General features: G+C 30.0%; 2 protein-coding genes across 7 annotated transcripts; both read left to right on the top strand.

The window, feature by feature from the left end:
- Nucleotides 1-9823: 9823 nt before the first annotated feature.
- On the top strand, nt 9824-18203 carry LOC113856525 (threonine--tRNA ligase, chloroplastic/mitochondrial 2). Of its 6 annotated transcripts, XM_027488389.1 has the most exons (9): nt 10046-10196; nt 10328-10467; nt 11195-11341; nt 11489-11636; nt 14748-15001; nt 15175-15552; nt 15904-16212; nt 16880-17080; nt 17890-18203. In XM_027488389.1, the coding sequence occupies exons 2-9, from the start codon at nt 10450-10452 to the stop codon at nt 18148-18150; spliced, it is 1716 nt and encodes a 571-aa protein (XP_027344190.1). In that variant the 5' UTR covers nt 10046-10196; nt 10328-10449; the 3' UTR covers nt 18151-18203. The 6 variants fall into 6 exon arrangements, with proteins under 6 accessions (XP_027344173.1, XP_027344181.1, XP_027344198.1 ...); XM_027488372.1 differs by lacking the exon at nt 10328-10467 and having other exon boundaries at nt 9824-10196; XM_027488380.1 differs by lacking the exon at nt 10328-10467 and having other exon boundaries at nt 9846-10196; nt 17948-18203.
- Nucleotides 18204-23743: 5540 nt separating this feature from the next.
- Nucleotides 23744-25312, top strand: LOC113856140 (NAD(P)H-dependent 6'-deoxychalcone synthase-like). Its single transcript, XM_027487830.1, has 4 exons — nt 23744-24163; nt 24296-24539; nt 24633-24809; nt 24923-25312. The coding sequence occupies exons 1-4, from the start codon at nt 23841-23843 to the stop codon at nt 25133-25135; spliced, it is 957 nt and encodes a 318-aa protein (XP_027343631.1). The 5' UTR covers nt 23744-23840; the 3' UTR covers nt 25136-25312.
- The last annotated feature ends 888 nt before the right edge of the window (nt 25313-26200 follow it).

Below are 26200 nucleotides of genomic sequence, written 5' to 3'. Positions count from 1 at the left end.
GCTTTGCTTAACTGGTTTTTTTTTTTTGTACTTGTTTATAACTTGTTTTTCTTTGCTTTGCTATTATGCTTTATTGCTACACTTTGAATTGACATAATATTTTGCATGGGTTGCCAGATAATTCATTCTCTTTCTGTAAATATCAAAATAAAAGCCTATTTTTTTAACAATTTGTTATATTATTATATTATAAATGTATATAATAATATAGCATATTAAGAAAGAGTCTAATAATAAAATACTGTAAGCAAACATTGTCTCGTGTCAACTTAAAATATGTTAGTAAAACTTAAACTACACATAACACTTTTCAAAATTTGTTGTATATATTATTATTCAACTTAACACAATGAACTCTAAAATTATGTTCAAGAGTTAAAGTTTTTAAAAAAAACTAGGAATTTATATTATATTCATACTATTAAATAAAAGATTATTTCTTTTCTAATTAAAGCATTTTTTAAAATAGAATTTTGAAACAATTTCTATTTTAATTTTTTTTCTAAAACAATTTTTAAAATGAATGTAAAACAGAATTCTTTTCAATGTTTTTGGATCATTCTTTTTTATTTTAAATTTAAACTACATGTGTAAGTGACTTTAAATCTGTCTACGAATGTGAAATTGACTTGATTTAGAGTACTATTTCAAAATTTATTGACATTTATTTTTTTATCAAAATTTTATTAGTAGCCATAAAAATGTAAATGAAAAGTACGAGATGATGATAATGAAAGTGAACATGTTGATATAACACATGATGATTATAAATGAATAATAGACTTGAATCAGATGACATATGCCATTTGGAGTTTGGCAAAAAAAAAAGGAAAGTATGAATTTTTATTATTCATATGCTAGATGTCATGGCTTTGCTGTTAGAAATGATGAAATATAACAAGATACTAAGGAAAATGATCTTATAATGTGTTAATTTGTATGCAAATAGAGAGGGGTTGAGGAACAAAAAATACTTTATAAGGACAAATAAATCAAGGGAGCATAAACTAACTATCTGTACTAAGTGTGAAGCAAAGCTTCAAATATGCTTATATAAAATGGAAAGTGGTGTCCTTTGTGGCTCATCATAATCATGATTTAACACCTTTTAATTTTATCCACTTAATTCTTGCATGCCATGTAATAACTAATGTATACAAAATTCAAGTGGATAACTTGCATTCATATGTGTTAGTGTTAAGGATTTTTGACAAGTGTATTAAGCTTTCAATGTAATGTAAAGGGTGTCGTATTCACATAAAATGTGAATACTTAAGCGATTTCAGCTATTCAATTTAAAATCAACAAATTCCTAAATATTCACAAATATACAACTAAGCAATATTTTGGGTTTTTGATAGTTTAGTTCATGGAAGATAAATACAAATGTAAATGTAAATAAAAGCAAACTAAACTACTATGATAAGATTGAAGATTGGACTTCATCATCCTCTTTATATTTTGCTTCTAACACACATTAACAATTACCAAAATTCTATGATGCACTCTCATTATATTCACTCGTTGGATTCCTCTCACCCGAGATTTTAAGATATATTTATTGAGTGATAATTCCTTACCTAATCAACAAATAATTCATCATTACTAGTAAGAGTTATATTACATATAATATATTAAAATCTATTCCTAGAGTCCTAATCTATTGTGTGTATTTACTCCAACTGGGTTCTAAGGTAGTTTCCCAACTCACCCTAGATTCTCGGATCATAAATCATTCCTCATAAGGTAAAAACAAGCATTACAAGCAAAATAAACACACCCAACTCATGGCAAATGAACAAACATATATTAAAAATACCAAAACAATCAGAATATGAAGATAACATCCAATTCCTAGAATTCTAGCCATTCATGGCATACATTACAATAAGAAAATATAAGGAAAAGAGATAGAAATTAGTTTCCCAATGATTCTTGATCACTTTCCCAAGCTCCTCCACTATTCTGCAATGCCAAATTAGGTTAATGTATGTTGGGGCTCCAAGCCCGCTCCAACTCTCCTTTCTGAGCTAAATCATCAATCTATATAGGACAATAAGTGAATTTTTGCTCATACGAGCCAATTTTTGCTCAAATGAAAAATAACCTAAGAGCAAAGTTTGCTTCAAGATTTCTTGCTCAAGTGAGCCAATTCTCTTTCGAGCGATGTATGTTCTAGCTCAAGCAAAATATCAGTAAAAAATCTGGTGTGAATTCTATATTTTTCGCTCAAACGAGGTAATTCTTACTTGAGCGAGACTTGAAATTCTAGGCGACTTCAGCAAATCTGACACTTCTTCAAAAAGTCATTAAAAAAAAATAGAAAACAACTCAAAATCTAGCAAATCATATATGCATTTTGAAGCTCCAATTGTGTAAAATCCAATGCAACTAAAATAAGGCAAAATTATTATCTGTAGAAAAGTTATAGTCAAAAGAGTTGATAGAAGTTAGATTGAACGAAAATACAAAATTACAACATTCATGCAAAACAAAGTCAAATCATTTCTATTAATGAGAAATGGTAAAAACTCTCAAAATAAGACATATGAAGAGTGTTTTGAAGATAGAATTGAGCCTTTGCCCTTAAGAAAATTATCATAAGAAGAGTGGATCAAATATCTTTTATTATTTGACAAAATTAAGGCTAAAGTTGCTGAATTTAAATGACATGAACTTAAATGCATTAGAATATAAATTGCATGAAATTTGAGTGCAAACTATGTGAAAAAGAAGCAATTAAGTGTCAAAATATACATTGGCAACTACTAAAATATAATACTTATAAGTTAGAACTTGTCATATAATGGGATACTTATCGGCTCAAAAAGGGGATATAGCGATGTGGGTTCCTTGAAAAAGGATTTGTAAAACCATTTTGACCGTCAAAAGCATGCTCAAAGTAAGGATGGAGATGCATGTCTTACCTTAAGCTTTCTACAAGAAGAATAATGCATGGTAGATTGAAAAATCTCTTTTTGACTAATGGATGTAGTAAACTCATTTAAGTGTTTTGGTGATATCGTTGCGTTTAATATGAATACAAGAAGAATAAATACAATTATCCTTTGCTGATTTTCTTTGGCTGCAATTATCATGCACAAATGATCATATTTGGTTTTGCTTTGGTTTGTGATGTAATAATTAAAACATATAAATGGGTTTTAAAATATTTTTTAGAAGCAATGTGCAATAACAACGAAAAGGAGTTGTAGCTAACAGTGATAGTTCTATAAAGAGGCAATCAAACATGTGTTTCCTTTTCATCACATCAACTTTGTGCATGGCACTTGCATAACAATGTATGAGAAAATGTCAAGAATTCTCCCTTTTCACAATATTTTAAGACAATTATGCATCATAATTTTACTCCAGATGAATTTGAAGAGTATTAGAAGTAAATTATTATGAAACATGGAGTTGAAGAAAATAAATAGGTTTCTAAAACATATGAGAACAAGCATTTATAGACTACAACATATTTTTATGATAATTTGTTTGGTCATGTAAGAACTACTTCACAATGTGAAAATATTAATTCATTGATCAAGACATATATTGGAAAAAAGAATAGTAATTATTCAATTTATGCATAACTTTGTGTAAGCTTTGAGAGAATATAAAAACAATGAATTGTTAACTAATGTTAAGTCTCTATTTTCAGAATTTGTGGTGATCACATCTCTTTACAAGATTGAGTATGAGGCTTCTAAAATTTACAAGTTGGAATTTTAAAGAAGTAAAGCATGAGATTGAGGAGGCATGTGCATTAGTTGTTGTTCAGTGTATAGAAAATCAAGAAAAGTTGGTGTTTAAGATGAGCAAGTATTACAAATTGGATGGTTTATTTTTTTTTGTTTATGATATAGCAAACTCAAATTTTTTATGTGATTGTTGACTTTTTAAATTTTGTGGTATTCTATGTTCTCATATTATTTGTGATATAAAAATGAACATTTGGATTGTATTCTTTGCAAATTGATATGTAAACGATAGAGAAAGTGTGAAATAAAATTTGATTTCATCAAATGGATTGGAGGAATTGAATTATGTTATGAAGGTCGCATGGTTTAGGGCTATGGCTAGTGTTTGTAATAGGCTTTGTGAATTGCTGCCCAAAAGACATTAATATAAAAATGACTTTCTACAATATATTTCATATCAGTTAACGAATAACTTATGTAAAAAAATGTAATGGCATTTTTTAAATTTAACAAACTTTTTTGTGATTAATTGATTGTTGTGAGATTATTTGATTGCTTAGATAAGATTTATTTCATTTAAGCATAAATATTGTCTTGGATAATTGTTTATGAATATGTGTACTTTTTTTTTTGGTGATGTGTCCAATATATGTATATGGATGCAGAATGAGTGAAGATACACCAAATACACCTGCACGAACCTTGACCTTTAGTGTGCGAGCGGGAGCATAGAGATCCAATGACTCCAACAAAACTATCATATTTACGAGTTTTATTATTTTAACTATAACTTTCATTAATAACTCCTTTGTTAACCAAGTGATCATACATAGAGAAGTTAGAGTGGAGGCATATTTTTCTCTCTACTTTGTAGCTGCTTACTTGAGTCTTAATGATGACCTTCCTCTAGATGGACTGTATGTGTAAGGAAGGGATCATATGGAGAGGAGAATGCTAACTTAATTATCTGTTTATGTTTTGATGTTTTTCTCTAGTTGCTATCTTTTTTGAGAAAAACTTAGGTTTGTAATAATTATTAATACATTATAGATATGATGTCATTATGACTTGGTAATGTAATATAGTTATGTTAGTATGTATTATTTAAGATAAAGTGTTTGTGGAAATATTTTAATTTATCCCTTACTCACCATATGATTGAGACGTTGCAAAACTTACTTGAACACTACGTAGAGTGAAATCAACAAAACTATATTTGGTGGAATGTGTGTGGAAACATACAATGACAGAAGTAGAAGTCAAAGAAAAATAAAGGAAGATAAGCATGAGTTGTAGTTATAATTTAATTATTATTATGATTTTTCTTTTTCTTTTTTTTTATATCATGGAATGTTCACTAATGATTTTATTTCTTTATACATCATTTAGTGTCGCCTAAAAAATTCATTGCTACTGCCTTGCTAAACAAGCTATTGCTAATGACAGTTAATATGTTATTGCCATAAAAGGAACTGAACATTGATGCTTTAAAGCATACTTCATAAAAGCATTTTTCACAACTTTGTTTAAGATGTTCGATCATAGCAGTGAGATTATTTATGTTAAAGTGTTGAATTATACTTGGGTTGTTTATATTGTTCCCACACTTTTGAAATATATATAAAAAAAAACATTTTCAATGAGAATGAATCTAAATGATTTATAAATAACTTATTTTTGAAGCTTCTTTGATAATATTTGTTCCATAATACTATTTAACTGAATATTTTTTAATATTGAATTTACTAGTTTTTTTATGAAATAACTTAACAGGGAACATTATATAAACAATTTAGTTATTTACCATCACATAAAACATGTCCTTTTAGTTATTATTTAATTTAAACATTTGTATCATGGAACAAAGTTTTCCATTTAAAGACAAAGTCTTAAAAAAGATATACTAACTAAAGCAAAACCTCACTAGTACAAAAAAAAATGTGTCTTTTATGTCAATTAAAAATACCTTTTAACATTAATTGATGAACCAATATAGATACAGGCGATATAATAAGTGAAGAGATTTTATATCAGTTAATCAATTTATGTAGAAATTGTTCTTCTCATTAATGTTTATCAATATACAATGTTTATTGTCAATTTTTGTTGAATCTATAAATGAAAAATATACATTGTTTGTTGTTAGTGTTCATTAATATGCAATGTTCATTATCAATGTTCATCAATATGCATTATTTTTGAATTGGATAGATTTTAAAAAATCATATGAAATAGACATATAATTAACATTGTAACACCTTAATTTTACTTTTCAAAATAATGAATTTCACAAAAATAAGGAGAATAAACTTTTTCATTCAAATAAAATCCTCATTAAAATGTTTCAAATTTAAGGAAAGAGGTTACAAAATTCATATCAAATCACTGCTATTAGATTAATTCAAATACATTAATTTTAAAATGATATCCTAAGTCCTATAGCAGTTATATCCACCTCTTCACTGAAACTGGTACTGATCGTCTTGATTATCTGAAAAATGAATGTAAGAGTGAGTACTCTATACTACTCGTTACACAAACAAACATAGAGTCTCACCTTGCACTTATCTTACCTCATTTCTAACACAATTCATAAAATATATATATATATCTACAGACAGCAATACTACTCCATTCAATTTAATTCAAACATCAATGCACTTATGACATCAAACAATTTACACACACACAAAATTAACAAACAATAGTCTCGTGCACTCACTGCACGCTAGTCACGCTCACGGTGACACTGTGATCACAAATTTTCACTATAGATAGTCACTGGTTACCCCCGCATCACAAATACTATGTGGGTAGTCACAGGTCGTTCAGCAAAGGTAGTGGTCGGAGGTCTAGTCAGAAAGAGAGTATGTGGTCTGTGGTGCATCCGCTCCCACTGTCGATGATACCACCACTTTCTCTTTCCCAAGGTATTTTTATCATCCTCATCTTCCACACCCCTAGTGTATTGCTGAACCATTCACAGCACATCATATAGGAGTTAATCACGCCTCATTTACACACATTATAATATTCATTTTCAGTATACGGCACAAAGTCCACAATCATGCATAATACACGGCACTAGGCCCACATTCGTTTTACAGTGCACGACAAGAAGCCAATAATCATGCATATTACACGGCCCTTAGGCCCACACTTGTTCATAATATTCATTCAAATATACGGCACAAGTGCCTATATCCATTCACAATATTCGACATACATGCCTTTATCCTATCACACGACATTTAATATATATATACAATCCACATTCATTAATCTCAGGCAACCACCCATTCTCTCATCCACATACATAATATTCACCTCTCACAACACATGGCCCACATCATATTTCACAACAATTTCCTACCATCTAACTCAGCCACATCACAATATTCAACGAAATAATGGCAAATCACACACAATAGAGTAGGGTAGAGTCCCTTTTGCCTTAAATTGAAGACCCACACTCGAATTCAACCACGGAAGTGCTCCTCACACGGATTTCGGCCTAATTACATGGAAGAACTCCATGAGAATCCAAGGAAATCGAGAAACAGAGAAAGGGGATGAAAAATGAAAACCCTAATCATTAAAACTCACCTCCAAATGTTCCCAACACAAATACAACCTTCAATCAAGCTCCTAAAAGGCTTTGGAGGCAATTTAATTGGTGGAATAGAGTTTTGAGTTGAATCAAAGAAATTTCGAAGGGAATGTGAGAAATAACCTTTCTCGAACCTTAAACTCCTTTAAATCCTCTTTGGTCGCGACACTATTGCTACAACGACTCTCTCCCTTGCTGCAGCAAAAAATTCAGACAAAATTGCACTCTGGTTTCTGCAGAATCTCGCTGCAGCGAGATTGTACCTATAAATGCAGTCCAAATTGTGGCTTTATCGCTACAGCGAGAGATCTCTCACTACAGCAACAAGGCGACAATTTCATCTTTCTCCCCTAGTACCTTCTCGCTACAGCAAGAAAGGCACAATTTTATGTTTCACGCCCAAGGGCCTCTCGCTACAACGAGAATGCCTTGCAGCAACATCCACACTTAGCCTACACACACACACACACACACACACACACACACACATATATATATATATATATATATATATATTCAATCTATTCCAGTCCAGTCATAATTCACATTACACTCAAACTATACTATACGAACTTTCCAATAATCATTTTCATGTCAATCAACACATAAAATACATGTATATAGATACTTAATAATTAAACAATATTACCAAAAATTTAGGGAGTTACAAACATAAATTAAAGTTATGTATTAAAAATTATGCTCCTTCAAAGTTTATGACAATAATGACAATAATTACAAAACTTTTTATATCAATTCTAGAAATAACTGATATAAAAAGTATTTTCCACATGTTCATGCCAATACTTACAGAAATTATGTATAAAGTACATTTTACATCAATTATTTCTAGAACTAATATAGAAATAATTCAAAATGAAACATTTCACATGTGTGCACAAGTGAAATAATATAAATTGAAATCAATGAACACGATCTCTTACTTACATTCTCAAGCTTCTGTTAGAATTTTTTACTACACTATTAATTAATATGAACTTTTATCAAATACATCAATAGATATATAAAGCACTTTTTATGTCACTTTCAAAAATAATTGATTAAGAAAGTATTTTCTATATTGATTATTTTAACGACTGATATTAAAGAGTTTTTGTTATTTTTAAAAATGCTATCACATTTTTTTATTAAATTGGTTAATTATTAACCAATATAAAAGCCTATTATAAAAAGTCTTTTTTATTCTAATGTCTATTTAAATGAATGAAAAATAAATTAAGTTTTATAAACCAAAAATACAATAGGTTTTAGACAAAGGTTTAATTACACAATAAAAATTGCATTGGAGTTATTTGAATTTTTTTTGTAAACTAAGTGTTAGAGTAAGAAAAAAGCCCAAAATTAATAATAAACTACAAAAGCCTTTTTAGATAAAGTATTAAGATGGATTAAAATCTCTTACGTAATAAATAAAATCTAATTAAGAGATTAACTAAAGTATTTTTATATATGAAATATATAAAAAATATTTATTTTAGACTAATATTTTTTAATAAAAAATTATATTAATCTATAAATCATAAAGTAAATATTAAGTAATAAACTTATTTTAAATATTTATAAATTTTATAATACAACTATTATTATAATATTTTTATTTATTTATTGATAATATTTAGATTTTTCAATAAAATTTGCAAATGATACTCTTTTATAAAATATATAAATTGACTCTTTTTTCATTATATAATTATTTTACTTAAAAACAATATCTATTAAATAAAAAGCTAAATCTTTGATAAATATAAAAAAAATGATAAACTACTAAATATAATTATAAATTATACTTAGTCTAATGGTTATATAGAATATATTAAAAAAATTAATATAAATTAGTATATTTATGATTTTATTTAGTTTAATTTATTATTCGTCTATAAATATATTTTTAAAAAATTGCTATCATATATATATATATATAATACAATTCAATTATTTAAATATTTTAAAATGATAATATTATAAAATAAATTTAAATATGTTCTATTATAATTTTTAATATATTTTATTTAAATTTTAATAAAATTTTAATTATATCATTATCGCTTCTAATATATTGTAATTTGATTTTGATCATTAAATTTTTTTTATTTTATGCTTTTAAAAATTATTAATTTTTATCCTTAATTATTGTTAATTAATGATACAACTTATTTAGAAGTTATCATGTATTAATTTTTATAAAATATTATATTTTTAATGAATAATAACAGTATGAGGATTAAAATTAAATTATAATTAATAATGTTTAAAAGTTTAAAAATTAAAAATAAAAATACAAACGGATATTGTTTCGAGTAACAAGCGGCTCAATAATAAAGAATAAAGTAAGGTATCAAGTTTAGCTTTTGTTTATATAAAAAATTTTCACGATCACATTCAAGTGCGAAAAAAAAAAAAAAGAAGTGATAAAGACTAAAATTAAAATAAATATATATTTAATTAATTTTATCTAACAAAAAGGCTTAAAACAGTGACCGAGTAATATATGCACAGAAGAAGAACCAAAATTGACAAAATATCTGCTGTTGTGGATGCAAATTGGATGAGGGAAGAACGTGAGGCATAGAAGAATTCTCACACGCTCACCCTCTTCATCGTCTTCTCTCAAAATGTTGGCTACCTTCACCGTTGCACCAACCTATTGCTCACTATCACTCTCTTCTATTCCTTACCTTCAAGCACGACGCCGTTTTGCTTCCTTCCTCTCTCCAACAACTAAAACTAAATGCCTCTCCGTCGCCACCCACCCTCCGCTTTCCGTCGACCCCAACCCAAACCCGAATCCGGACCCGAACCCGAACAAGGTTGTTCTGCCTTCTAACGAATCGTCAGCGAGGCTTCTCAGAATCCGCCACACGGTAATCTTCCATTTCGCACCTTTTTCTGTTTTCAGTGAAACCTCCGCGTTTCGCTGCAGCTTCTGTCGTTTGCTTCTGTTTTGACTACTACAGTAGAATGCAACTTACGTCGTTTCTTGCGTTTTCTATAGTTGAGTTCTGGATGAAGGGACGTTAAAAGAAACAAGATTTTCAGCTTATTTTTTAAAAAATAAACACTTTTTTTTTTGTTAAGTTCTGAGACAAAAATGCATCTGAATTTCTATCATAACGCATGACAGCTGCTAACTATGTATTCCAAAATGTATTACAGTATAGTGCTTTATCTTTGCTTTTGATTTATTGATTTATTTATTTAATTATTTTGTCCTTTCCTTTTTCTTTTGAACTTAATTCAATTAATTGTAGTGCAAGTGTTGAAAGCAATATGTATATCACGGGCATTAGAAATTTCTATCATAATGCTGTTGATAATAATTATGCATAAATAATGACGTGTTGCTGACTAATAATACTAACAGTTAGTAATTTAGTATGTTTATGTGCTAATAAAACCAAAAGGAAACGGAGTGAGTAGAAGAATTTCTGCTGAATTTATGTGGATTTATTTCATCAAATAGGCACTTACAAGAATTTGGTTTAGCCAAGCAAAGTGACTTACAACTTTCTCTTAAGTTGTTTTTAACTTATTTTATAAATTTTATGGTGAAATTTATCAAAGTAAGTTCTAGTTGAATAAGCGCTTAATTTGGTTGTTTACACTTTACATGCTTTTCAAGTACTTTTCTTTTTCCATGCTCTAAATACTAAATAAATTCTGTGCAGTGATTTTATTGTCCCTCAAAATTTGATTTTTGACTGATTTCAATGATGTTGTATGATATATGTAGTTGACCTCATTTAATTGGATAAGGCTTTATTGTTGTTGGTGTGATTTATTATGTGTACATGAATGTGGTAATAGTGGTTACTAATTGCTTTTGTATCATTAGTTTGACTAATAAGTTGCAGGTGTGCAGTGTGCTCATGTGATGGCCATGGCTGTTCAAAAGCTTTACCCTGATGCAAAAGTCACAATTGGGCCTTGGATAGAAAATGGGTTTTATTATGACTTTGATATGGAGCCTTTGACTGATAAAGATTTGAAGAAAATCAAGAAAGAGATGGTAAACAGAGTCATTCTGTTAGACCTAAATTACTTTAAATGTTTATATTTTGGGAGCCCCGTACTATTGTTAACATGCTTTTTGCTAATTATGCATTATATTATGTATTATGGGAACACAATTATTTATGTCTTGTGTTGTCTGCAGGATCGAATTATTGGTCGAAATTTGCCCCTTGCAAGAGAAGAAGTTTCGAGAGACGAAGCTCATAGAAGAATAATTGCTTTGAATGAACCATACAAATTGGAAATTTTGGAAAGCATTAAGGAAGATCCCATCACAATATATCATATTGGTAGCATTCTTGCTCTTTTAAATTTTAACTAATTTAATTCCCACATGTTGAAACTTAGAAGGAGAGGGAATAGAGAGATGAAAGGAATAGTGATTGTGTGCACTTAGTTCTTGATTGTTAATTTGTTACTATTATGATGTCTCACATCGAATACTCCATCTAAGGCTTGACCAAACCTTTTCCTATGAACTAACTTTAGAGAGTGAGTTAGGTCCAATTTTCTAATATGATATCAAAGTCTATCTAGTTTGAAAATTGGGTCACTTGTAGATGTTTAGTCTTACAAACTTTACTTTACGCACCAGATTGTTTAATCTTAGGCATGAGGGTAGGGGTCTTAAGATGTCTCACACCAAATACTCCTTATGAGGCTTGAACAATCCTCCTCTTGTGAGCTAGCTTTTATGAGTGAGTTAGGCCCAATTTTCTAGTAGTTACATTCCATGTATGTGCATATGCTACAAGTTTTCATGAAACATAGAAAAGGTTTGCTTTATGGATTCATGATCACTACTAGACTTTGTGGGTGTATAGTCATTTGGGTGTAGTACCTGTAATCCACATAAACTACTATATTATTAAACTTTACCTTGTGCTAGGCTGTACATGTCAATCATGCCTCACTTGTTACTGAGATAATTTACCTTGCTCTTACAAAGTTCCTAGAGGAAACAAATATTGGCTAACTGGTCACTATTGCACATATGGTTGGTAGAATTAAGTCCTTGCTGAGATTTCTCTTGGATAAAGTGAGAATCTGTCTGTTAGAAACTGGATCAAAACACCCTGAACTGGGAAAAATTCACTGTATTATTAATTAATTCTGTTACCAATAGATGGAAGCATCAGAACAGAAGAATAATAAAAAATGAAAGGTAATTTCAGCCCAAATGGCCATGTTTTCAATTTTATACTATTTGCCAAAGTTGCAGCCACACTTTGAGCTATGTATGGGTGTTTTAAATTAATGAAGTGACTATACTTAGACAACCAATCAACAACCACCAAAACAGTATCAAACCCTTTTAGATTGTGGAAGGCCAGTGACGAAGTCCATAGAAATGTCCTCCCATATTCTGGTTGGATTAGGCAATGGTTGTAACAAACCACATGGAGTAATAGCCATATATGTTTGCTGCTGACAAATGTCACAAGATCACACAAACTCCATGATAGATTTCTTCATGCCTACCCAATACAGATTTTGATACAAACCGGTAAAGATCAACAAGGAATTTAACTAACTCAAACAAGGGAAAAGAGGAAAAGAAGCTGATATTACTTGATAAAAAGAAAAATCAGTATAATGAGTACTACTGCCTAAAGTTAGCCTCCTACAGAGAGCTAGTGCCCTCTCGCCATAACTAACTTCTTGGTTTCCAAAAAGATACCCTCTCTCACACACCCATCCCACTACTATAACAGACTCCTTCCTTAGCTAACCACTTACGTCTCTCTCTGCCACGTCACTCTTATTGCCTATACACTTCTTTCTTCCAGTGTAAACCCTCCATAGTGTGCTTGGCCTCATATGAGCCCATATCCTTACCCGTAGCCCTAACAGATTTCCAGTCAATCTTTTGTATTTTCTAAGATAATCAAAGTGTCCACTAGTAGAAGAGTGAAACTCTTGTAATAATATAGGAATGAGAGGGGATTTTGAAGGAATGACCAACCTGCCTTTATATAAGAAGTTTCTATTGTGAAAGGAGTAATGTGTATGAGCTGCTGGATTATGTCTTAAGTTTAGAGATGATTTTTTGGAGTATAGGATCTTGATGAACTTCCTCATATAGGTTATGCCCTTGAAGTCAGATAGGAGTAGAAGTGATAACTCCGTTCAACAACTTCATGAATTTTTGGAAGTGTATCTGTTGCCCTATTCTCTTTCTAAGGCTTGAAAATTGTATCAAAATGAAATCACACAATGTAGCCATCATCTAACATTGTTAGTCAACTTTAGTAATGCATTGTTCCAACAAATGTTTAAGGCTTTTCTAGTTAGTGTAAACAAAAAATTTACGACCTAACAAATAATATCTTCAATGATGAATTTCCATCACCAAAGCCATGAACTCCTTTTCATAAATTGATTTACTGAGATTGCAACCTGAAATAGGTCTCTTTTGTCGTATAAGAACAACTCCTACTCCATTGCCATATGCATCACATTCTATTTCAAAAGGAATGTTGAAGTTAGGATAAGCAAGCACTGGTGAAGAAGTAATAGACCTTTTTAATGTGGAAAAGGCTTGTTTAGCTGCTGGCCCCTAATGAAAATTATTTTTCTTGTTTTATTCAGTCAATTGCCATGCAATCTTACTATTGAGGATAATTGTAAATAAATAAGAAATATATTATTTATTACATTAGATAGCGGTATTTATTATTACATTGTCATTATAAATAAAGTCAATGACGGTTTAATGTGGTTTCTATTTGATTACCTTCAATCAAGTAGGGAAGTTATATTTCTTAGCTGTCTCACTATAGGGCCACTAAGCCTACATGTTTAGAGCACTGAACTTCTTTTGCATCTTTAAAATGATTGAGAAGAATGAAAATGGACAATGTTGTGTGTCTGATATTGGAACTGTGAAGATGAAAGTGTTAAGTAGAATAACGATGAAGAGGCATGGAAGTGCCCAGAGAGAGTGCTGAAGTTTCTGCAAGAACTGGATCAATGTACAGCAAAATAAAGGAATAAAATGAGGAAGAAGATGAATGAGTACAAGAAAGAGCTTCAGGACTTCGAGAACCTGTCCTCTCCCAACCAAGTCCCAACTGTCTAACCAAATGCCTCTCTCCCCTCCTTCCTCCTTATTATTAGCCTCTGCCTATTACATGTAACAGATTCAGTTATGTACAACTGTAACAGATTCAGTTATGTACAACTGTAACAGATTCAATTATGTACAACTATCTCAACTAACTGACTTGACTATTCTAATCCTTAGGACTCTGATCCATTTCTTCCCTTTTTTTCCCCTTCTAACATAAATCTTCCCTATTGGGGGTCTGTTACAAATTTCACTTTGCATTAAAAAAGAAGTTATTGCCTGAGGAGTTTCATCTGGTTTTTGTCTTACCTTATATTTTTTTTCCCTTAAGGTGATGAATGGTGGGACCTCTGTGCTGGACCTCATGTTGAATCTACTGGAAATATAAATAAGAAAGCAGTTGAACTTGAGTCTATTGCTGGTGCATACTGGAGAGGAGATGAAAGGAAACCAATGTTGCAAAGAATATATGGTACTGCATGGGAGAATGAAGAGCAGTTGAAAGCTTACCTTCACTTCAAAGAGGAAGCTAAGCGTCGGGATCATAGACGCCTAGGGCAAGATCTTGATTTGTTTTCTATACAGGTACAGTTAAAAGTTCTGTTTATATTGTTCTGCACATTGATTTTGCTGTTTTGATTGTAGTGATGAATCGGATGTGCTAGCATTTCCTTTTATTATTCCCTGTTGGCAATAACTATTAATTTCTGATGAAAATCACGCATGTAATGCATTGGACTTTTATGATATTGATGCAGGATGATGCTGGTGGAGGTTTAGTTTTCTGGCACCCAAAGGGTGCTATTGTGAGACACATAATTGAAGATTTCTGGAAGAAGATTCACATGGAACATGGTTATGATCTACTGTACACACCGCATGTGGCAAAAGCTGATCTTTGGAAGGTCAGTGGTCATCTGGACTTCTACAAAGAGAATATGTATGATCAGATGAGCATTGAAGATGAGCTTTATCAGCTTCGGCCAATGAATTGTCCTTATCATATTTTGCTATACAAAAGGAAGCTTCATTCCTATCGAGATTTTCCTATTAGGGTTGCAGAATTGGGGACTGTATACAGATATGAACTCTCTGGAAGTTTGCATGGCCTTTTCCGTGTTAGAGGGTTCACGCAGGTTTGTCGTCACCTTGCTGATTGTCTTGTGAACTACTAAGATTATGTTGTTCAAGTTTATGTTAAAATTTATGGATAATGTTGATTTTTACATAGTAGATGGTGTGCCCTTGCACACTAGTAAGGTTGTGCTGTTGTGTACCCATGACTGCCCTGGAGCCCACAATTCTGTAAGCCTCATGCATTGGGCCTTCCTTCTAGACATTTCTTTTGTTTTGAGTCTGGCATGTGACCTTAATGTAAACTATTTTTATAGCCTTCTAGAAGTTTTCTGCTTTTGATTTTTAATTCTTTTTTGCAAATTGAATGTTGGTAATATGGTTCTTGTTTGACTTCAATATCTCTTTTACAGGATGATGCACACATATTTTGTTTAGATGAGCAAATTAAAGATGAGATCCAGGGTGTCCTAGATCTTACTGAAGAAATATTGTTGCAATTTGGTTTTGACAAGTATGAAGTGAATTTATCTACAAGGCCTGAAAAAGCTGTGGGAGATGACGATATATGGGAAAAAGCTACATCTGCTTTAAAAAATGCTTTGGACGATAAAGGTTGGACATATCAAATTGATGATGGAGGAGGTGCCTTTTATGGGCCAAAGATTGATATCAAGATTGAGGATGCTCTTGGTAGGAAGTGGCAATGTTCAACCATACAGGTAATTCTTGACTCATGAATTGTTGAAATATTAGATCTTTCATTTTCCTTCACCTAACAGCTTAAGGTTTCATGAAAGTTGGTCCTGGACTCCTGACAGTCTGATTTGGACAAAATAAATCCATCTTATTTGGGTTATGTGCTTATGAAAATAGCATGCAAAACCCATTTAAGCTATTTTGGGTTCTGGCTTATTGAAGTAAGCTGTTGAGCAAACTTAGAACAGCTTAGGTGATTAATTTTTGTATATAAATTTCTACTAAAATAATTTTAGAAGTTATAAAAATTGGTTTATCCAAATAGGGCCGTGTATTAGAGTCTATATGACCAAGTGGTCAAGAATATACCCTTTTCTACCCCGCTCATTTAAGAACAAGGTACATTGGGCCCTCTGTGTTGTCGATGCTTGAAGTCGAAAGGATCTTTCATGAGGGGAGGACAGATATAAAACTATTCATGTACCTCCATCTTATAGGTTAAAAGCTTTAAGGAAAGTCGCTCTATGAGTTCTTGACTATAATAAGCTTTGTTGTATAAATCTCTTAACTTGTCAGGACTTGGGGCAATACTATTTATTACTTGCATGTTGGTTACTTAATCTTGAATGAAACAATAAGCAGGGAACCATTTCCCTCTTTGCTTGACTTAATTCCTTTTAACTTAAACAGGTTGATTTCAATCTACCCCAGCGTTTTGACATAACGTATGTTGACTCAAATACTGAGAAAAAGAGACCTATAATGATCCATAGAGCAGTGCTTGGATCATTGGAAAGATTCTTTGGTGTTCTCATAGAGCATTATGCTGGTGATTTTCCATTATGGCTTTCTCCAATACAAGCTCGAGTTTTACCAGTAACTGATGCCCAGGTAATGCAACGTTTGACTACTAGTAAAATCTTTGGTTGATTCAAATATTTCTGATCCTATTTTGTACTTACCTGTTTTTTAATTGAGAAAAACAGCTCTCCCACTAGGTAATGTGTTATAGTGGAAAATCGTTACATTGGATAGGAAGAATGGTAGACAAGTGCCCGTGTCACTAATTAATGAGAAGAATAAGGTTTGGACGGTTTATTCTAGGAGGAATAAACAGTAATAATAAGAATCTGAACAGCACAAAAGGTAGAGAATTGAGAAAGGAAGCGTTCTTTTATTCAGATGAAAAGAAAAGACACTAAAGAGGCAGGATCGTCTTACAAGGGAAAATCTTTTTATCACTGAGAATGACTCGGTATTATTTTCTCTTTTCCCCCTTCAATTATCCCCTATTTAACTCTAAAATAAACCTCTTGTAATTGACTCATTAACCACATATTAACCCCAAATAAAACCAGTTGTCTGGTGCTGGTTTTTTAAACTCCTAATAAAACTTGTAACTCACTCATAACATATTAGCCACCTTTTGTTACTGTTTATTCCTAGAATAAACCCTCCAAATGTTATTCTTCTCATTAATTATTGACACAGGCTGGACTCTAACAAAGAATTTAAAAACAGCCAATGTGATTTATGGTGGGAAGTTTTTGTCAGCTTTGCAGATTTGTAATAGATGCTGAAGTGTATTTATGGAGTTGCTAAGTTCCCAACTAGTTAGACTGATATTTTATAAAATTTTGAGGGAACAAACGGTCAGTGAATTAATGGAAATATTTTTCCGTTGTGTCTATAATATGCAGCTTGAATACTGCAATGATGTGACTAACAAACTGAAATCTTGTGGCATCCGTGCTGAAGTTTGCCATGGAGAGCGCCTGCCAAAACTCATAAGAAATGCAGAGAAGCAGAAAATTCCATTGATGGCTGTTGTGGGCTCAAAAGAGGTTGAAACACAAACAGTTACAGTTAGATCTAGATTTGGTGGGGAGCTTGGAACCATGTCAGTCGATGATTTTATTAAAAGAATAAAGTTGGCGACAGAAAATTCAGCACCATTATGATGTTTTTTCGGTTTGCATACGGGGGTCATTCCATTCTTTTGTATATCAGATTGGGAAACAAGGGAAGGGGCATACATTTGAAACAGCACAGTTTGTATTAATGTTGTCAATATCAGATCCTACATGGATAGGGGGGTTGTTTGAAGATCGTAAATTGTAGGATTGTAAGATCTTTTGAAACATACATACATGAGAATAGAAAATAACATGGATAAAGAAGATAATTTGAAAACCATGTAATTTAACTAAATTATAAACTTAAAATTCATGATATTAAGATCTGATACAATACATAAGTCATAATGGGTCCAAATAAGAAGTAACACATGTTTTGCATAAGAAATATAAATTAATAAACCTAATAGCATATATTTTCAACTCTACTAGATTAGCACTGGTTTATTAGATTACAATATTATTTTATATAACCTCCAATTAGAATAATTATCTTGTAAATAATTATTTTTATCAATAGCATCTATATTATCACTATCATCATCATCAGTATAAGGAAGGTTCAAAACTTTCATAATTATACTTGCAATATTAATACCACCACTTTCTTCTTCAACATGAATTAAGTTGCCTTTATTCAAATTTATGTTCAATCTTAGTTCATGTGGGGTGAATTAAGGGGATAGGGAAGGAATTCCACTATTTGTATTAGAGTAGAGAGGAAGAAAATGAGGTTTTGTTTTTGGACCCACCAGAACCCTCTATATATATAAAACTGTTGAAATGAACAATGGAGGGGGATGAACACTATGTTGGAATTTAAGCTTAAGTCAAGAAATTGCAACGATTGTGCCAAAAAGTTTATTTTAACTTTGAAATACTTAAGTTGACCATCAATTTTATTCACTTTATCTATATTTTTAGATACATATAATATATGTTTAATTTTAAAACTCAAAACATGATAAAAAAGTAGGTCTTCAAGCAAAGTTTATGAAATTGATTGTCTCATCTTTCATCAATAGTCTATCATACAGGTTTAAAACAATTTTAACTAAGACGATAAATTATATAATTGAACTAATTTTTTATAAACTTTTTTTCTAACACTGTTGAACTTGATTGGAATTTTTTCTTAACTCTATATGAATAAAATTCATGATTGACTTATTTTCTAAATCCATAGATAAAAACACTCCTCAAAAAATTTATAATATCTTTTCAAAATCTCTGATTTGTAATTAGATTTTCAATAACTTTTAGATAAGAATAAGAGAATTTTTGAAAGACTTAGGTTCAATAAGATTTTGATCTGACAATTACCCCACTGTTGAACGGTTTTGAAACAAATTTAATGAATTTAAGCAAAGAAGATCAGTGAGAAACAAGGAGAGGGACGTGTCATGCGGAGATCCTATTGGGAATTAACATTTGATTTTTTTAGAATATTAAAAGCTTAAGTTTGGTTAAAAATTACATTCAACCAAATTGTAAGAGTTTTGGAATCCATTCCTTAAGTCTAGACGTGTGAAACAATTTTAGCCACTCATTGGTAGGATTTGAATATTTATTAAAATCTTTGAAAATTCAATAAAGGCTAAAAGACTAGTAAACAAGCCGTCATTATCTTGACAAAGTTTGACCAATGATAGGGAATTTAAATGATTTGTGAACTTGGTTATTTGAAAACGACTTTGGATAAGCAATTAAAGAAACTTTACTTGAATTACCTTAACAAAGAGATATATCTTACAAAAGTGTATTGTTTGAAATTTTCTAAACTTTAAGGACTAAACTGTAATTTAAAAAAAAATTCAAAGGACTATTTAGCTAAAATTTGAGAAAAATTGTAAAAATAAAAATAAAAATAAATATTTATAACAGTAATAAAGTGATTATATGGATTTTGAACTTGTAACTGATTAAAATTCTAACTTTTAAATTCTCACCATAAATTTTGCTGTTAGTTTAGCACAATGATGTAATTTTGCGCAGATAAACTTCATCGGGGCATAATTTAAACATTGTAATTGGTATTTTAAATAAATAACATGATGACAAAAATAACAAAATAAAGTTTATAATTTTTTTTAGACACATTATTATTATTATTAATTTTTTAAAATGATAATACATAAATTCTTAGCAGAAATGTTGTATAAATTGTAAGACAACTTCCTAATGCGAAATCTTGTTAAGAAACAAACTAAATACACATATCAGACAATAGATTAAGCATAATATTAACTTATGTCACTCTTAATAAATTATGTAAGTATTTTGGCTAACTAAAATTGACTGGAGTATGTATTATTAGAAGTGATCACAATAATTTAATTATTGTGTACTTTAATGATTGATCATTTGAAGATTGATGTACCTTGTGAGACATTGTTTGTAAATATGTAATTTTCAATTGCTCAACCATAAAATTTAAAATAATAATAGAATAATTAATTACTCAATGAAAAATAACAAGAAACAAATACATAAAACTTGTTTACAATGTGACTATTGAGTTATTGAATTGCTTGTATATACTCTCTAGTTGATTATTTTTCTTATGAAATGGTTTATGAAAATATAACACTTTCTTATTTCTGTGTTTTTTTGTATAAATTAAGTGAGAGAAAAATAAACAATGGTGGTGATGTAATTTTTTGCATGGTATTTAGTTTTGAGACATGCAAATGGACATTTAATTAACTTAGTTAATCAAACTATCATATTCATGGGCAATGTTATGTAAATGCTTGAAGAGATAGATAATCTTTATGTACTTCCCATTATTGTTTATAATCTATTAGGAGTAGAGATTCCTTTTCCACTAATTGCTGCAATATGCTATATCTTGGACTGGATATGAATGTTTAGCAGTGTTAAGGCAGAAGACATAAGGATAGGGTTCAAACTTGTGAATGTATGTTATCTTTATTAACTTTAGCATTTTAAGAGTTTTATTAAAATAGGGTGTGAAAGGAACCTCTCAAAAATTAGATATTCACAAAATTTTTTTGAAAAGTTTATATAAGATAATACAAGAAAGTTAAATAATAATTTTAATTTTCAAAATTTAGAATGAAATTAAAAAAATAAATATAAAAATTAAAACAATTGCAGCAAGAAAAAATGTAATTTACACATAATTGTTAATCGATTTTAAATTTAAAAATATACATGCAAAGAATTATAAAAGAGAGTATATAATAGTCACTTGTTTACAAAATATAAATATATAATAAAATATTATATAATTTAAGTCTCATTTAAAGAAATTAAAAGGGTGTAATAAGGTAGATAATTTTATTTTATTCACTTTTATTTATAAATTTCAAAATTTTAGCGAAATAAATCATTACAGAAATAAATAATTTTCTTATGATGTTAAACATTATATCTATATTCTTTTTATTTCTCTATTTAACATATATAATAAAAAAATTTGTATATTTTTATTAAATTATAATAAAAATATAAAAAAATAAGTTGAAATTAGGTTAGAATGCAAGAGATCAAGTAATATATAAATGAATTTTTTTTAATAAAACATGAGTCATTAATAAATTTATGAAATTTAAAATAAAAAATATGAAAAATATAATTTTATACTTTCCATAAAAATTATTGAATTTTTATAGTCCTATGAAAAATGCTGAAATATAATTATAACAAAGTTTGCAAATTTTAGAAAAAAAAATAATCAAGTAAAAGAAAATAAAATTTTAATTAAGGGTTTCCTTTAAAACGAAGACGGGAGATACTTGAATATTATGAAAACAGGGTATGTATGAAGCCTACATAAATTTTACATTCATCTATGTGCCACTTTGGTTTAATTCCTAAACTTTTATCTACTTGTTTATATAAAATCATTAGTTGATAGTGATGTTTTTATGTATTATTGGCATTAAATTCTGTGTTACCTCTTACACCAAAATTTACTTTTAATTTGTTAAAAAGATTAGAGAGTGAAAAATAAAATATTTGATTTCTAAAAAATTATGATCAAATAATTTTTTTATTTTCTTTTTTTAAAAAAATTAACTCTCAAATAAATAGTTTTTTGAAAAATTTTTGAAGGAAGATTAAAGAGAGGTTATATTTTTAAATTTTAAATTAAAATAATTATATATAATTTATGATAATAAATACATAGTCAATATATTAATTTTATATTAATATATCAATTTATATTTTTATTTTAAATATATATATATATTTTTTTTAAAATTATCTTCCCTTTTCCTTTTTTTTTCTAATTTCCTTTTTAAATAATTCTTTAAGCTTTACTTAAAAATTAATTGTTTTAAAAAAAGAAAGAAATATTTATTTAATCATAAATAGACAAAAAAAATTATAAATCTTTACTCCTCTTTTTTTCTTAATTTTTTTTATTCTTAAGCCTGTTTCCTTTTTTATGCCTAAAGTTGAGATTGAATGTGAATATTACAATTTAGTGTCATATTTATTGGCCAATGGGACAAAAAGAGTGGTTGTAGTCAAATGATGAAATGATTAGTTCAAAGATATAATATACTATAAATGCCTCTTTTTTCTTCTTTTTTATTTATTTATTTGTGAACAAAATATTATAAATGTTAAACCAGTGTATAGCATGTAGTAGCATGGAACCATTCGCTATATTATAAATGTCTTCTGTTACGGCCTTTTTCACCCCACTATTTAATTAATATGTTAAATTTATCAATATAATTTATTCAATTTTTTAAAATTATTATTTTTATTTAATTAATTAATATAAATGAAAGAAACAAATTGCGTTTGGTCATGTTTTCTTATTCACGTAAGAAAAAGTCTAAAAAATAATTTTATTATATTCAGTTTATAGATTTTTTTAAAAAATAATGCAATTTTACTCTGATAATAATCTTATTCAACTTATACATAATTGTTCTTAATAAAAAAATACATGCAATTAAAAAAAAGTAATATAATAACAATTTAAATGGTATTTAATATATTGCAATTTGTTTCTTTTGTATTGCTACTATGCGAAGAAGACTCGTCGCATAAGAATTCCGTGTTTCTCTGATGGCATCAGAAATCTTTCTTATTGGCCATATAACCTCAATTTGGATAAACTCAACAAAAGAAAAAAAAATAAAAATAAAATTATTTTTTTATAAATTAAAATTATTTTCTATATCTTAACTTTTGTGAAAATTCTCTCTTCTAACTTTTGCAGAAGTTAGAAATTCAATTTACTTTACTTCATTTTTTTTTATTAAAACATGTTAAAAAGTCTATTCAAAGTAACTCATTTTCACTTCTTGAATGTGAATGTCAAAGCACAGCCAACGTGTCTATGGAGACTAAGTTTAGTTTTTACAGTTCACAGTGGTTAATTGCATTATGGGGCTTTAAGCATGAGTGAATCACAGTGACAAGATCAAGAAGAAGCAACCCTTTTGCTGAATTCTACTTTGTGTAATTGTTTTTCTTTGGATTGTTTGTGATTCTCATGCAAACGAAAAACAACAAGACCTAAAGTCAAAACCACGTTCTCTTAAGGGCTGCACAAAATCAAATCATCTTCCAATGCCAAGAGCAGCTACCACGGAGTAGATAGTCAAGGAAGCACTACTAATATCTCACCTAACACAAATGGGTATTTTTTATTGCTCAAATCCTGTTATAAAATGGAGCTAAGGCCACCTTCACCAAAACAAGGTAACTAAAGCTAGTTTTGCACTCTTACCTAATCCGAAGTAAAGATGGCTGCCACCACAGTCCCTGAAGTTGTTCTCCACTCCTCTTATGGGCAGAGGAAGATGCCGGTGATGGGTCTCGGCACGGCGCCGGAAGCAACCAGCACAGTTACCACAAAAGATGCAGTCCTTGAGGCTATCAAACAGGGTTACAGGCATTTTGATGCTGCTTCTGCATATGGTGTGGAGCAGTCTGTAGGAGAAGCCATAGCAGCAGCACTTAAGCTTGGACTAATTGCATCCAGGGATGACCTCTTCATCACGTCCAAATTGTGGGTCACTGATAACCATCCTGAAACCATTGTTCCTGCTCTGCAAAAATCTCTCAGGTGATGATTCAATTTTCACATCTCAATTTAGATCAATAATAGATCAAACTTTTCTAACAAGTTAAAAAAAAGTTTTTCGCAAGTGGTTTGGCTATGTTGGTGTTGATTTGTTGTCCATGTTGATCCATGCAGGACGCTTCAACTGGAATACTTGGATCTCTTTTTAATCCACTGGCCCATTGCTACTAAGCCAGGAAAAGTTGTATACCCCATTGAGGTATCAGAGATAGTGGAATTTGACATGAAAGGTGTGTGGGGATCCATGGAGGAATGCCAAAGACTTGGCCTCACCAAAGCAATTGGAGTCAGCAACTTCTCCATCAAGAAGCTTGAAAAATTGCTAGATTTTGCTACCATCCCTCCTGCAGTGAATCAAGTAATTAACAATTAAGTTAATCATTAATTTATTTGAATATATTTGCTCAATATGAATGAAATCATTGATTGAAGTAAACCTTCATTCTAATAGGTAGAAGTCAACCTTGGATGGCAACAAGAGAAGCTTAGAGATTTCTGCAAAGCAAAGGGTATTACCATAACTGCTTTCTCACCCTTGAGGAAGGGTGCCAGTAGGGGTACTAATTTTGTGATGGACAATGATGTGCTCAAAGAATTGGCAGATACTCATGGCAAGACTGTAGCTCAGGTATGTATGAATCTCTAAGTAGCAATAATTTAAATCTAGTTTTTACTTGTTATTGTTTTGAGGTACTGTTTTTACTTCCATGCTTAGATACTTAATCTCTCAAAATTTTACAGATTTGTCTTCGATGGATATATGAACAAGGGTTAACTTTTGTGGTTAAGAGCTACGACAAGGAGAGGATGAAGCAAAACTTGGGCATTTTTGATTGGTCATTGACTGAGGATGATTACAAGAAAATAAGTGAAATCTATCAAGAGAGGCTGATCAAAGGACCAACCAAGCCACTTCTTGATGATCTTTGGGATGATGAACGAGAAGTTTCCTAAATTTGAAACTTTAGTGTTGCCACTTAGTATGAATAAAGCAAGTGTGATCATTCTATTGGTGCTACACATTGCATGGAAATTTTGATTCCATACTGCTACATATTGCTACAGCTAGTAATCCATATGTGTTTTGATTCCAAATGATGGCATAACAGTAATCAAAATTCCAATTTAGTTCGACTGACTCTTCTTACTTTCCTTACGTTACATCAAGAACTCACAAAATTCAAAATTTCACCACTTGCAGAACGATTCAGTCAAAATAAGTAGAATGAGTCAAGTGAATTATTATCATTCTTACGTTAACAAATCAATAATTTCTGCCCCACTTGTTATGCTAATTTTAATATCAATAATCGTCACCTATGGGACACGTCACCCTTGGCTAGAATTATTTCCCACAATTTTCCAATTACATAATCATCAATTTTGATACAATGTTGACAATAATTATTATTTAAAAAATTAGACTCACCCAGTCGATGTGACTGCTAATTAATTAAGTCATCCGTTTAGATAATCCAAAAAATTAGAAAAATAAAAAATTGCTAAGAATCTATATTAGTATCTCTATTATCAATATTTAATGAATTGTTAAAAAATTATTGCTAATTTTACTTTTGATTTATTTTTAGATTAATAGGTAAAATTATAATTAATTTTCAATTATAATTTTCTTGTATTTCAAAATTGTTAGAATGAATAAAAATAAGGGTTTTAACTTTTATTTTAGTAGCCTTCTAATTTAATTTTTTTTAATTTTAAGAGTTGATAATAGAAGTTTTATTTATTTTTTAGAGACCTTGCCATCAGATATCCAAACCCATACATTGAGAAAAAAATATAATTTGATAACATAGCCATGACACTGCCAATTTTTGTATGGACAAAGAAAAGAGGCTTTTCTTAAGCAAGAGAATGAAAGAAATGAGAAAGTAAGAAGGATTCAAGGGTTAGATTTGATTAAAGAGTTTGAGATGCAGTGGATGAAAGAGTCACAAATAGCGAAAGTAAATCCACTATTTTCTCTTTGAAAGATTCCAAAGAGGAATTAATGGATTATTA

Source organism: Abrus precatorius, unplaced genomic scaffold (assembly GCF_003935025.1).
Source record: "Abrus precatorius isolate BTA unplaced genomic scaffold, Abrus_2018 Scaffold1, whole genome shotgun sequence".
Classification (NCBI taxonomy): domain Eukaryota; kingdom Viridiplantae; phylum Streptophyta; class Magnoliopsida; order Fabales; family Fabaceae; genus Abrus; species Abrus precatorius.
This window is presented reverse-complemented; position numbering and strand designations above follow the sequence as displayed.